This window comes from Leptodactylus fuscus, chromosome 2 (genome assembly GCF_031893055.1).
Source record: "Leptodactylus fuscus isolate aLepFus1 chromosome 2, aLepFus1.hap2, whole genome shotgun sequence".
Classification (NCBI taxonomy): domain Eukaryota; kingdom Metazoa; phylum Chordata; class Amphibia; order Anura; family Leptodactylidae; genus Leptodactylus; species Leptodactylus fuscus.
Window position 1 is genome coordinate 176,797,688 of NC_134266.1, and position 12,421 is coordinate 176,810,108.

General features: G+C 44.5%; 1 protein-coding gene across 2 annotated transcripts in view; it reads right to left on the reverse strand.

Annotated features, from left to right (window-relative positions):
* GABRB3 (gamma-aminobutyric acid type A receptor subunit beta3) overlaps positions 1 to 12,421 on the reverse strand; it is a 297,693-nt gene that overhangs the window by 25,393 nt on the left and 259,879 nt on the right. For both annotated transcript variants that reach the window (XM_075265195.1, XM_075265196.1), the window contains 2 exons: positions 4,564 to 4,646; positions 1,508 to 1,645 (listed from right to left, as the gene is read on the reverse strand). In XM_075265195.1, the coding sequence (XP_075121296.1) occupies positions 1,508 to 1,645; positions 4,564 to 4,646 (221 nt within the window). The remainder of the gene's footprint in view (positions 1 to 1,507; positions 1,646 to 4,563; positions 4,647 to 12,421) is intronic.

Here is a 12,421-nt window from a genome sequence, read left to right on the forward strand (position 1 = left end):
TAGAATACATATAAAAGTAGAGAATTACTGTGAAACACATACACATTAGGAATCCTGTGTCTGAAAGTGCCTGGTCTACTGAATATAGGGCACCTGCAGTGCTCCAGTTCTGTCGGGAAGGGGTTAATAGGAGCACTGCAGATATCCTATATTCAGCTAGGCTGAATTCCAAGTGGGGGAAAAAAACTCAGTCCTCAAGCTCAGGGAAGGGGCAGACAGACAACCAAAACACCCCCTCCCCTTTCCTAGCAGCCAGCAACTACTGCACCCAAAAACCATTTTAATTTTTGAAATTTTCCAGTAGCTGCTATATTACCCCCATAGGCTTATACTCGAGTCAATAAGTTTTCCCAGATTTTTTGTGATAAAATTAGGGGGGTCGGCTTATACTCGGGTCGACTTATACTCGAGTATATACGGTATGTATTTATAAATATATATGTAGATGCACACAATGCACAAAGCATTAGCCACTGTGATAAATCTAGTGTACATTAAAACTGGCTAGTCTAAGGTTAAATTGTCTAAATCTGACACAGGTTTAGTAAATCTGGTCCACTATATTTCATTGCTGTAATTTTTATAGTGTCAAGCAGCAAAGACATAGCTGGGCACTATAAGGGACTATTACCTGTGGTGGTGGTGGTGGTGTGTGTGGGGGGGCACTATTACCTGTAGAAAAGACAGTTACTTATATGGGCAGGGGGTTATTGCCTATGTGGAGAGCACAAAGGGGACACTATTGTTTTTCTAAAGCAATGGGTCACTTATAAGACCCAGCAATACAGCTGAATGTAAGGCTACTTGTAACCCCAAGGGTGAAGTGACTGCAACTTCTAGTTGCAAAAAGACTAAGCAATGCATCATATTTTGCACCTTGAAGTCGAAGTCATAACATCCCCTAGGTTGCATGTAACTCTATTCGCTTTACATTAGTGCCATGGCATGTCAACAAAATAAAAAACAGTACTTTATTTGTACACCGGCTACAGAAGGTTTTCCTATAATGTCCCAGGCAGCTCAATGCAAATAACTGGACTCTATACCTATGGGACCAAACAATATAACAACTAAACAGGATGGGCGGATGACAATCTGTATATGAAACACACTGTCCAAAACTAACTTCCATAAGATTAATCCTACAATATGTAATTGGAGGACTAAGGGCAGTGCATCATTATAAAGAGTGAATTTTCTTTATAGCATTCCATTGGCGAAAAACTGAGCACTTAAAATGAGCAGGTATTGTATCAAACAACAGAAAACCGCTGCACTGTGTAGGCTGGTTTGCTGGAATACGTCACTGTTTAAAAATATTTTTTAGCAGACCCTGTTGTTTTGGGAAAATTGAGCTTTCCATGTGACTGCAACAATAAAAGGTTTCAATGGAAGCTCACACTGTTATAGAAACAAATGATTCAGAGGCTCATAAAAGCTCAGGATTTTACATGACAGAATAAAAGGCACAAAAAGTGACAGGGAGAAATAAGCACATAAAGCTTACCTGTAGCAAATACAACATTCTTAGATACTAACTTATGATCCATTATGGAAAATTGTGGGAGTTCTATCCTTTCAACCCCCGTTACCGCTTTATCTCCACCTCTCCAGTAGAATTCAATATCATCTGTCGTGTAGCCATCTATCAAGACAAAACATTGAATTTACAACAATTTCTTCCCATAAATTACCATAATTTATTCAATGCTAAAATGGTTCTTTAGTTACTAAAGATGACACAGGACAGGATTTGTTGTATTTCAGGGACCATGTTTATATATAGGCTCCTTTATATACAGGCTGCAGGCTACCTTATGTGTACATATAGAATAGTGTATTATGTATGTAGATCTCTGTTTTCTGTCATTCATTCTGCAGACTCACATGGATAAAAATCAGTCCATGGTCATGTGATGTACAGTCCATGGTCATGTGATGTACAGTCCATGGTCATGTGATGTATAGTCCATGGTCATGTGATGTATGGTCCATGGTCATGTGATGAGCACACAGGTGCCGCTCGTTATAGTCACAGTATAGTAATCAGACGTCTGCCTGGTAACGAGCTATACACCTGTGTTCCATCACATGACCATGGACTGTATATCACATGCACATGGACTGTATATCATATGCACAAAGTGAAAAGGTAAGTAATGTCCAGGTCACCCCAATATCTTGACCATCTCCCTGGGAGGCATGGACGCAATGGAGACTCCAACCAGATGAATACAAAGATAATAAGAAATCCGGCATCGACCAGGCGATGTAAATAAAATATAACTTTTATTCTTCTTGCATAAAAAAAGGTTACATGGCAGTAGATTACAGATGTATTGTTCTGAAACGCGTAGTCTATTATGACGATACATCTGTAATCCACTCCCGGTGACTGCTATGTAACCTTTTTTATGCAAGAGGAATAAAAGTTATATTTTAATTACATTGCCTGGTCGACGCCGGATTTCTTCATTATCTTTGTATATCACATGACCACGGACTGATTTTTATCCACTGTAAGCAGAATGAATGACAGCAAGATTTAGAAAACTGTAAGGAACGGATACACAATCAATACTGGAAAATTATATAACTTTTCATTACACAACCAATGACAGGTTGCATTATCTCTCAATATTTGTCTGAAACTGGACAACTCCATTAAGTAGAGGAACCACATTTAAACACATCAGGACAAACAAAATACTGTTTGCCATTTTAACTAATAAAGAACAACATGAGTAAAGAATAACTCTGGGTTATGCATAAACAGGGTACAGCTGATGTATCTGGTAGATGCCAACAAACCACTGGAAGAAAATTCTATATTAGAACAAATCCACACCTGCAGGTTTTGGTGGAAATTTTTATCCACAGCCAGGAGAAGATACAAAAAAGGGAAACATACACAAGAAAATCTCTACACCGAAAACAGCCACAAAAACAAACTATAGTACAAATAGCTGATGAGACTTTTGATCCAGGAATTTATTCTGATTGCTATATTTGGAGATGGGTTGCAGACCATCTCTGCTTTCTAGTAGTACTGACTGGGTTTATGATGTCAGTCCCTGCTCCTGGCCACCTCTATTCTCTTTTCATGATGTCTATTGGAGATTTTTGTCAGCTCTGCAAAATATATTTAGCTGCTGAACCCTGATAAGGGTATAACAATGCCTTGATCAGCACTTCTGTTATTTCTGTGTGTTAATCCAGAGATAACATTGAGTACACTCCAGAACACACTGCTGGCCTGACCAACCCATCAATGAATCCAGGAACAGAAGAGACAGGAGAACAGGGAACCCTAAGGCTTATGCCACGTAGCAGCCTGCAGCTAAAAAGTGCTGTGGCAAAAACTTCAACAGCAACACACTGTGGGTTTTGTAACAGCATTATATAACCGAAAATCTACAGAGGTTTCCTCTGCTGACTTTTTGCTTTAACTATACCTATAGGGAAACTTCCAGCATTTCCATAAGCATAATTGACATGATGAAATTTCTAAAAACACAACCGTTTTGGAAATTGCAGCATGTCTGCTGCATATATTTTACCGCACTGTGTGGATGGGATTTGCTAGAATACCATCCACTACACAGTGACTGTAATATGGCAACATTTATGCCACATGGGGCCCCAACCTTTAATGGGAAAATCCCTTTAATTTGAAGCCACACTTTCCAGAAACACAGAATTTTTGACCCCTATAGAAATAGTCCCAGCAAAGTGAAAGAGATATTATTAAATCACATCCCCACATTGCGGAAATATAACATTAGCAAAGACACAGTGCTTATAAATTGCGCAGGGTATAAAAATGCTAAAGGAGGGGCGCGCAAAGGTGTAAACTGCAGTGAAAAAGCAATGAAAAACATAAGCATTTTTAGGATTCCATTTTCACAGCTTTTCTTCCGCAGTCTTTCTTTGCTGTGTTTTGCTACGTGTGGCCTTAGTCTTAAAAGCATTCCATAACTGATAAATTATCCTTAAAAATATTCTACTCCTATTAACAAGGACCTCACATAAATGAACAGAAAGTCTGACAACCCAACACCTCAAAGAGTCAACCAAAAGCATCAGCTCCTGAAATTTCCTATATGTTCTTCTCAATAAATACATTGTTTTGGCAAACTAATTAATGCCTTAATAAATAAATGTGTTTCTTACAGATTACTTAACTATGTGTTTTATTATTCATTATCGCACAAAGAAAATTCTGTGTTGCTCAATATTTCAGAGACTAGACACTGAGATTCTTCGCAAAGAGAAATTTGCATTGATAATAAGAGGGTTTTCCAAGGTCCCTGGGGGAGACTACTGAATGGCCACTCATGCATATTAAAACAAATTGAACGCAAATTACATCTCAGTATTTTCTCTATTCAAATGGAAGCTGATTAAAATGTGACCATTAGTTCTCTTGTGTTGCTGATATGAACCCGAGCAATGGCTAATCGGGACAACAAAAGACACCGTATTAACACTTTACTAGCAAAATACTAAGAAATGTCATCTTATTTTCAAGTCATTATGCTTGCATTAACAGGTAATACGTACAGCTCTCTATTTCAAGCGTGCAATTCTGCTCATCCAGCGGATATCTCCGTAGGTCCATCATACATGCTGCTGTGGTGGTTATTCTACAATAAATATAGATAAAATTTTAGGATCATCAAGAAATAGACAATAAGCAATGTATTTATGATGACAATTACACATGTATAACTGAATACTATAGGGACCTGGATTTCCTTCTAAAGCAAGAATTATGAGATGAATCTAGACCAGTGATTCCCAATCAGATTTCTGTGGAGACAGGACAGGGGTGCCATGACAATCTGGATCAAAAATGGCCTCATGTCCTCTCCAAATACATTGGCATCTTTAGGTGGTCCTGCTGTGCACTCAGGCATCAACTAGTGATTCTGGGAACCACTGTGGAGCCCAATTATGTGTCTGTTGGTAACTGGAGAGCACTATTGTGTGCCTGGGGCCACATAGGAGTACTATAAGGTGCTCAGAGGTCACTGGAAAGCATTAAGTGTTTGGGGAACATTATTATATGCCTGGTGAACACTGGGGAGCATTATTATGTATTTAAGGACCACTGTGGAACATTGTATGGGGGACCAATAGTTAACCTATCACAGATGAGTTGTATGGGCTCACTTCTGACAGCCTTATTATGCACAACACGTGGCCAGAAGCAGTTGGTTTTGTGCCCTGTATAGTAGTCAGGCGCTTGTGCTGCAACTCAGCTATTGAATTCAGTGGGAGATTAACTGATGCCAGGCCACGTTACAGAGACATTGCAGAGACCAAAGAACTGCTTCTATCCATGTGCTGTGTATAATATGGGTATCAGTGTTGAGGCCAGTTGTCGGTCTCCTACGATCAAAAATTTATCGCCCATCCTGAGAATAGGCCATAAAATTCTAAATCCTGAACAACCCCTTTAAATGGACTTTTTAAAAAATCATTTCCATAATCACTAGAACAGGTGTCCCTAGTAACCATTCCTCCTTAAGGTACATCCATGATGAGGAGAACTCTGTGTGATGGAGACTCTATGGTTCCATATCAAATAAGTTTAGAAACTCTGTAAGCCATTGTACATCATAGTTTCCCCGGGAATTAATGTTTTTTTGTTATTATTTTTTTTCCTTACACGGTATAGCACCAAACTTAATATGACTGTACAATGTTTGCCACCATTTTCAAAGTCCCTGTACCAAAGGTGCTCACAATCTGGTTTCCCTATATGAAAAACAAAAACCACAGGGAATTTAATAGAAACAATTCAGCTATGAATCCTTTTATGGCAGTAAACCGGAATACCCAGAGGAAAACTACACAAACAAGAAAGCCCATGCCTTGGCCAGCTTCAGGCTATAGGTGCTTTGTTTCAGATCTTATAGCATACGAGTAGATCCATAATGCAGTAAAGGTATGGGCACTGTCTGTAACAGATACATTGACTGCTGCTCAAGAAGGTTATCAATTACAGAAAGTATACTTTCATGCACTTCTTCTTTTTTTTTTGCTTAGTCCTTTTTCAACCATACTAATTTTGTAAGCAGCTAATTTCATTTTATCATTCAATCTTTCTAACACCAGTGAAAGTTTCTATTACTTTTATGATTCAGTCGAAAGACTAACATGATCACTGAACTTCACTAGACAGATGCTGTGACCATCTGTCTTACTGACTGCATTAAGACTGTGACCTCTTCTTCTAGGAAATGATACTTGCGCCTGGTTAAAGGGATTCTGTCGTTAGAATCCTGTTTTTAGCTAAACCCACATCAGACTAGCCTTAAAAAAAAGGCTACTCTTCTCCTATCTTTAGATGTCTTCTCCGCACCACCGTTCCCTTGATATCCCGGTTTTCATATGCTAATTAGCTCTCTCGGAGCACTGGGGGCAGTCCCCGGGGGGGCTCAAACAGCACTGGGGGCGGTCCCTGGGGGCTCAAACAGCACTGGGGGCATTCTCTGTGCTGTGAGAAAACTATCCAGTGCTGCCTTCTTCTTGTTTGACGCCTCCGCCTCTTCTTCCCTGTTTGACCACAGGAAAATGTCCGACTGTGCCCACTACGCATGTAAGTTAGCCATTGTGGTGTGGCCTCTCCCATTCAGCCACAGGAAAATGGCAACGGACATGTGCTTTCTGAACTTTTTGAAGAAGTCGTGATGGGACAAGGAAGAAGAGGCGAAGAAGAAGGTGGTGCTGGATAGTTTTTCCCAGCAATGGGGATGCCTCCAGTGCTACAAGATAACTAATTAGTATATGGACGAAAACCAGGATATCTAAGGATTGGCTGTGCGGAGAAGACATCTAAAGCGGAAGAATAGCCTTTCTTAAGGCTGTTCCTACGTGGGTTTAGCTTAAAACAGGATTCTAATGATAGAATCCTTTTAATAATCATGCAATGACAATAAAATGTATGCACAATAAGTGTAACTTTTTATATAAATACATCTTTTGTTTTAAATTGCATTATATACTCATGTGCAATATGTTCAATTATAGAACTAGGGCTGAATTCTAGTACCTGCGCCAACCATCAGGACTAGAGATGAGCGAACACTAAAATGTTCGAGGTTCGAAATTCGATTCGAACAGCCGCTCAATGTTCGTGTGTTCGAATGGGTTTCGAACCCCATTATAGTCTATGGGGAACAGATACTCGTTAAGGGGGAAACCCAAATCCGTGTCTGGAGGGTCACCAAGTCCACTATGACACCCCAGGAAATGATGCCAACACCTCTGGAATGACACTGGGACAGCAGGGGAAGCATGTCTGGGGGCATCTAACACACCAAAGACCCTCTATTACCCCAACATCACAGCCTAACAACTACACACTTTACACACTCAATACCACCTCTCTGACAGTAGGAAAACACCTTGAAACATGTGTATTTGGCACTTGCAGTGAGGAGAGCTTGTCACCAGCAGTGAATTTGGCCCTTGTAGTAAGTTGAGGTTGGCACCAACATTTGTTTTGAAAATCAGGGTGGATTGAGCCTCTAACCAGCAGAGTTTGGGCAAATTCATGGTGGAGGGAGCCTCTAAACACCCCAGTTTGGGCAAATTCATGGTGGAGGGAGCCTCTAAAAACCCCAGTTTGGACCAATTCATGGTGGAGGGAGCCTCTAACCAGCCCAGTGTGGGCAAATTCATGGTGGAGGGAGCCTCTAAAAAACCCAGTTTGGACCAATTCATGGTGGAGGGAGCCTCTAACCAGCCCAGTTTGGGCAAATTCATGGTGGAGGGAGCCTCTAAAAAACCCAGTTTGGACCAATTCATGGTGGAGGGAGCCTCTAACCAGCCCAGTTTGGGCAAATTCATGGTGGAGGGAGCCTCTAAAAAACCCAGTTTGGACCAATTCATGGTGGAGGGAGCCTCTAACCAGCCCAGTTTGGGCAAATTCATGGTGGAGGGAGCCTCTAAAAAACCCAGTTTGGACCAATTCATGGTGGAGGGAGCCTCTAACCAGCCCAGTTTGGGCAAATTCATGGTGGAGGGAGCCTCTAAACAGCCCAGTTTGGGCAAATTCATGGTGGAGGGAGCCTCTAACCAGCCCAGTTTGGACCAATTAATGGTGTAGGGAGCCTCTAACCAGCCCAGTTTGGGCAAATTCATGGTGGAGGGAGCCTCTAAACAGCCCAGTTTGGACCAATTCATGGTGGAGGGAGCCTCTAAAAAACCCAGTTTGGACCAATTCATGGTGGAGGGAGCCTCTAAACAGCCCAGTTTGGGCAAATTCATGGTGGAGGGAGCCTCTAAACAGCCCAGTTTGGACCAATTCATGGTGGAGGGAGCCTCTAAACAGCCCAGTTTGGGCAAATTCATGGTGGAGGGAGCCTCTAAACAGCCCAGTTTGGACCAATTCATGGTGGAGGGAGCCTCTAAAAAACCCAGTTTGGACCAATTCATGGTGGAGGGAGCCTCTAAACAGCCCAGTTTGGGCAAATTCATGGTGGAGGGAGCCTCTAACCAGCCCAGTCTGGACCAATTAATGGTGGAGGGAGCCTCTAAACAGCCAAGTTTTGGGAAATTCATGGTGGAGGGAGCCTCTAACCAGCCCAGTTTGGACCAATTCATGGTGGAGGGAGCCTCTAAACAGCCCAGTTTGGGCAAATTCATGGTGGAGGGAGCCTCTAAAAAACCCAGTTTGGACCAATTCATGGTGGAGGGAGCCTCTAACCAGCCCAGTTTGGACCAATTAATGGTGGAGGGAGCCTCTAAACAGCCAAGTTTGGACCAATTCATGGTGGAGGGAGCCTCTAAAAACCCCAGTTTGGACCAATTCATGGTGGAGGGAGCCTCTAACCAGCCCAGTTTGGGCAAATTCATGGTGGAGGGAGCCTCTAAACAGCCCAGTTTGGGCAAATTCATGGTGGAGGGAGCCTCTAACCAGCCCAGTTTGGACCAATTAATGGTGGAGGGAGCCGCTAAACAGCCCAGTTTGGACCAATTCATGGTGGAGGGAGCCTCTAAAAACCCCAGTTTGGACCAATTCATGGTGGAGGGAGCCTCTAAAAAACCCAGTTTGGACCAATTCATGGTGGAGGGAGCCTCTAAACAGCCCAGTTTGGACCAATTAATGGTGGAGGGAGCCTCTAAACGCCAAGTTTGGACCAATTCATGGTGGAGGGAGCCTCTAAAAACCCCAGTTTGGGCAAATTCATGGTGGAGGGAGCCTCTAAACACCCCAGTTTGGGCAAATTCATGGTGGAGGGAGCCTCTAAAAACCCCAGTTTGGACCAATTCATGGTGGAGGGAGCCTCTAACCAGCCCAGTGTGGGCAAATTCATGGTGGAGGGAGCCTCTAAAAAACCCAGTTTGGACCAATTCATGGTGGAGGGAGCCTCTAACCAGCCCAGTTTGGGCAAATTCATGGTGGAGGGAGCCTCTAAAAAACCCAGTTTGGACCAATTCATGGTGGAGGGAGCCTCTAACCAGCCCAGTTTGGGCAAATTCATGGTGGAGGGAGCCTCTAAAAAACCCAGTTTGGACCAATTCATGGTGGAGGGAGCCTCTAACCAGCCCAGTTTGGGCAAATTCATGGTGGAGGGAGCCTCTAAACAGCCCAGTTTGGGCAAATTCATGGTGGAGGGAGCCTCTAAACAGCCCAGTTTGGGCAAATTCATGGTGGAGGGAGCCTCTAACCAGCCCAGTTTGGACCAATTAATGGTGGAGGGAGCCTCTAAACAGCCCAGTTTGGGCAAATTCATGGTGGAGGGAGCCTCTAAACAGCCCAGTTTGGACCAATTCATGGTGGAGGGAGCCTCTAAAAAACCCAGTTTGGACCAATTCATGGTGGAGGGAGCCTCTAAACAGCCCAGTTTGGGCAAATTCATGGTGGAGGGAGCCTCTAGCCAGCCCAGTTTGGACCAATTCATGGTGGAGGGAGCCTCTAACCAGCCCAGTTTGGGCAAATTCATGGTGGAGGGAGCCTCTAAACAGCCCAGTTTGGACCAATTCATGGTGGAGGGAGCCTCTAAAAAACCCAGTTTGGACCAATTCATGGTGGAGGGAGCCTCTAAACAGCCCAGTTTGGGCAAATTCATGGTGGAGGGAGCCTCTAACCAGCCCAGTTTGGACCAATTAATGGTGGAGGGAGCCTCTAAACAGCCAAGTTTTGGGAAATTCATGGTGGAGGGAGCCTCTAACCAGCCCAGTTTGGACCAATTCATGGTGGAGGGAGCCTCTAACCAGCCCAGTTTGGGCAAATTCATGGTGGAGGGAGCCTCTAAAAAACCCAGTTTGGACCAATTCATGGTGGAGGGAGCCTCTAACCAGCCCAGTTTGGACCAATTAATGGTGGAGGGAGCCTCTAAACAGCCAAGTTTGGACCAATTCATGGTGGAGGGTGCCTCTAAAAACCCCAGTTTGGACCAATTCATGGTGGAGGGAGCCTCTAACCAGCCCAGTTTGGGCAAATTCATGGTGGAGGGAGCCTCTAAACAGCCCAGTTTGGGCAAATTCATGGTGGAGGGAGCCTCTAACCAGCCCAGTTTGGACCAATTAATGGTGGAGGGAGCCGCTAAACAGCCCAGTTTGGACCAATTCATGGTGGAGGGAGCCTCTAAAAACCCCAGTTTGGACCAATTCATGGTGGAGGGAGCCTCTAAAAAGCCCAGTTTGGACCAATTCATGGTGGAGGGAGCCTCTAACCAGCCCAGTTTGGACCAATTAATGGTGGAGGGAGCCTCTAAACAGCCAAGTTTGGACCAATTCATGGTGGAGGGAGCCTCTAAAAACCCCAGTTTGGACCAATTCATGGTGGAGGGAGCCTCTAACCAGCCCAGTTTGGGCAAATTCATGGTGGAGGGAGCCTCTAACCAGCCCAGTTTGGACCAATTAATGGTGGAGGGAGCCGCTAAACAGCCCAGTTTGGACCAATTCATGGTGGAGGGAGGCTCTAAAAACCCCAGTTTGGACCAATTCATGGTGGAGGGAGCCTCTAAAAAACCCAGTTTGGACCAATTCATGGTGGAGGGAGCCTCTAACCAGCCCAGTTTGGGCAAATTCATGGTGGAGGGAGCCTCTAAACAGCCCAGTTTGGGCAAATTCATGGTGGAGGGAGCCTCTAACCAGCCCAGTTTGGACCAATTCATGGTGGAGGGAGCCTCTAACCAGCCCAGTTTGGACCAATTAATGGTGGAGGGAGCCTCTAAACAGCCAAGTTTGAACCAATTCATGGTGGAGGGAGCCTCTAAAAACCCCAGTTTGGACCAATTCATGGTGGAGGGAGCCTCTAACCAGCCCAGTTTGGGCAAATTCATGGTGGAGGGAGCCTCTAAACAGCCCAGTTTGGGCAAATTCATGGTGGAGGGAGCCTCTAACCAGCCCAGTTTGGACCAATTAATGGTGGAGGGAGCCGCTAAACAGCCCAGTTTGGACCAATTCATGCTGGAGGGAGCCTCTAAAAACCCCAGTTTGGACCAATTCATGGTGGAGGGAGCCTCTAAAAAACCCAGTTTGGACCAATTCATGGTGGAGGGAGCCTCTAACCAGCCCAGTTTGGACCAATTAATGGTGGAGGGAGCCGCTAAACAGCCCAGGTTGGACCAATTCATGGTGGAGGGAGCCTCTAAAAACCCCAGTTTGGACCAATTCATGGTGGAGGGAGCCTCTAAAAAACCCAGTTTGGACCAATTCATGGTGGAGGGAGCCTCTAACCAGCCCAGTTTGGACCAATTAATGGTGGAGGGAGCCTCTAAACAGCCAAGTTTGGACCAATTAATGGTGGAGGGAGCCTCTAAAAACGCCAGTTTGGACCAATTCATGGTGGAGGGAGCCTCTAACCAGCCCAGTTTGGGCAAATTCATGGTGGAGGGAGCCTCTAACCAGCCCAGTTTGGGCAAACTCATGGTGGAGGGAGCCTCTAACCAGCCCAGTTTGGACCAATTAATGGTGGAGGGAGCCGCTAAACAGCCCAGTTTGGACCAATTCATGGTGGAGGGAGCCTCTAAAAACCCCAGTTTGGACCAATTCATGGTGGAGGGAGCCTCTAAAAACCCCAGTTTGGACCAATTCATGGTGGAGGGAGCCTCTAACCAGCCCAGTTTGGACCAATTAATGGTGGAGGGAGCCTCTAAACAGCCAAGTTTGGACCAATTCATGGTGGAGGGAGCCTCTAAAAACCCCAGTTTGGACCAATTCATGGTGGAGGGAGCCTCTAACCAGCCCAGTTTGGGCAAACTCATGGTGGAGGGAGCCTCTAACCAGCCCAGTTTGGACCAATTCATGGTGGAGGGAGCCTCTAAAAACCCCAGTTTGGACCAATTCATGGTGGAGGGAGCCTCTAAAAACCCCAGTTTGGACCAATTCATGGTGGAGGGAGCCTCTAAAAACCCCAGTTTGGACCAATTCATGGTGGAGGGAGCCTCTAACCAGCCCA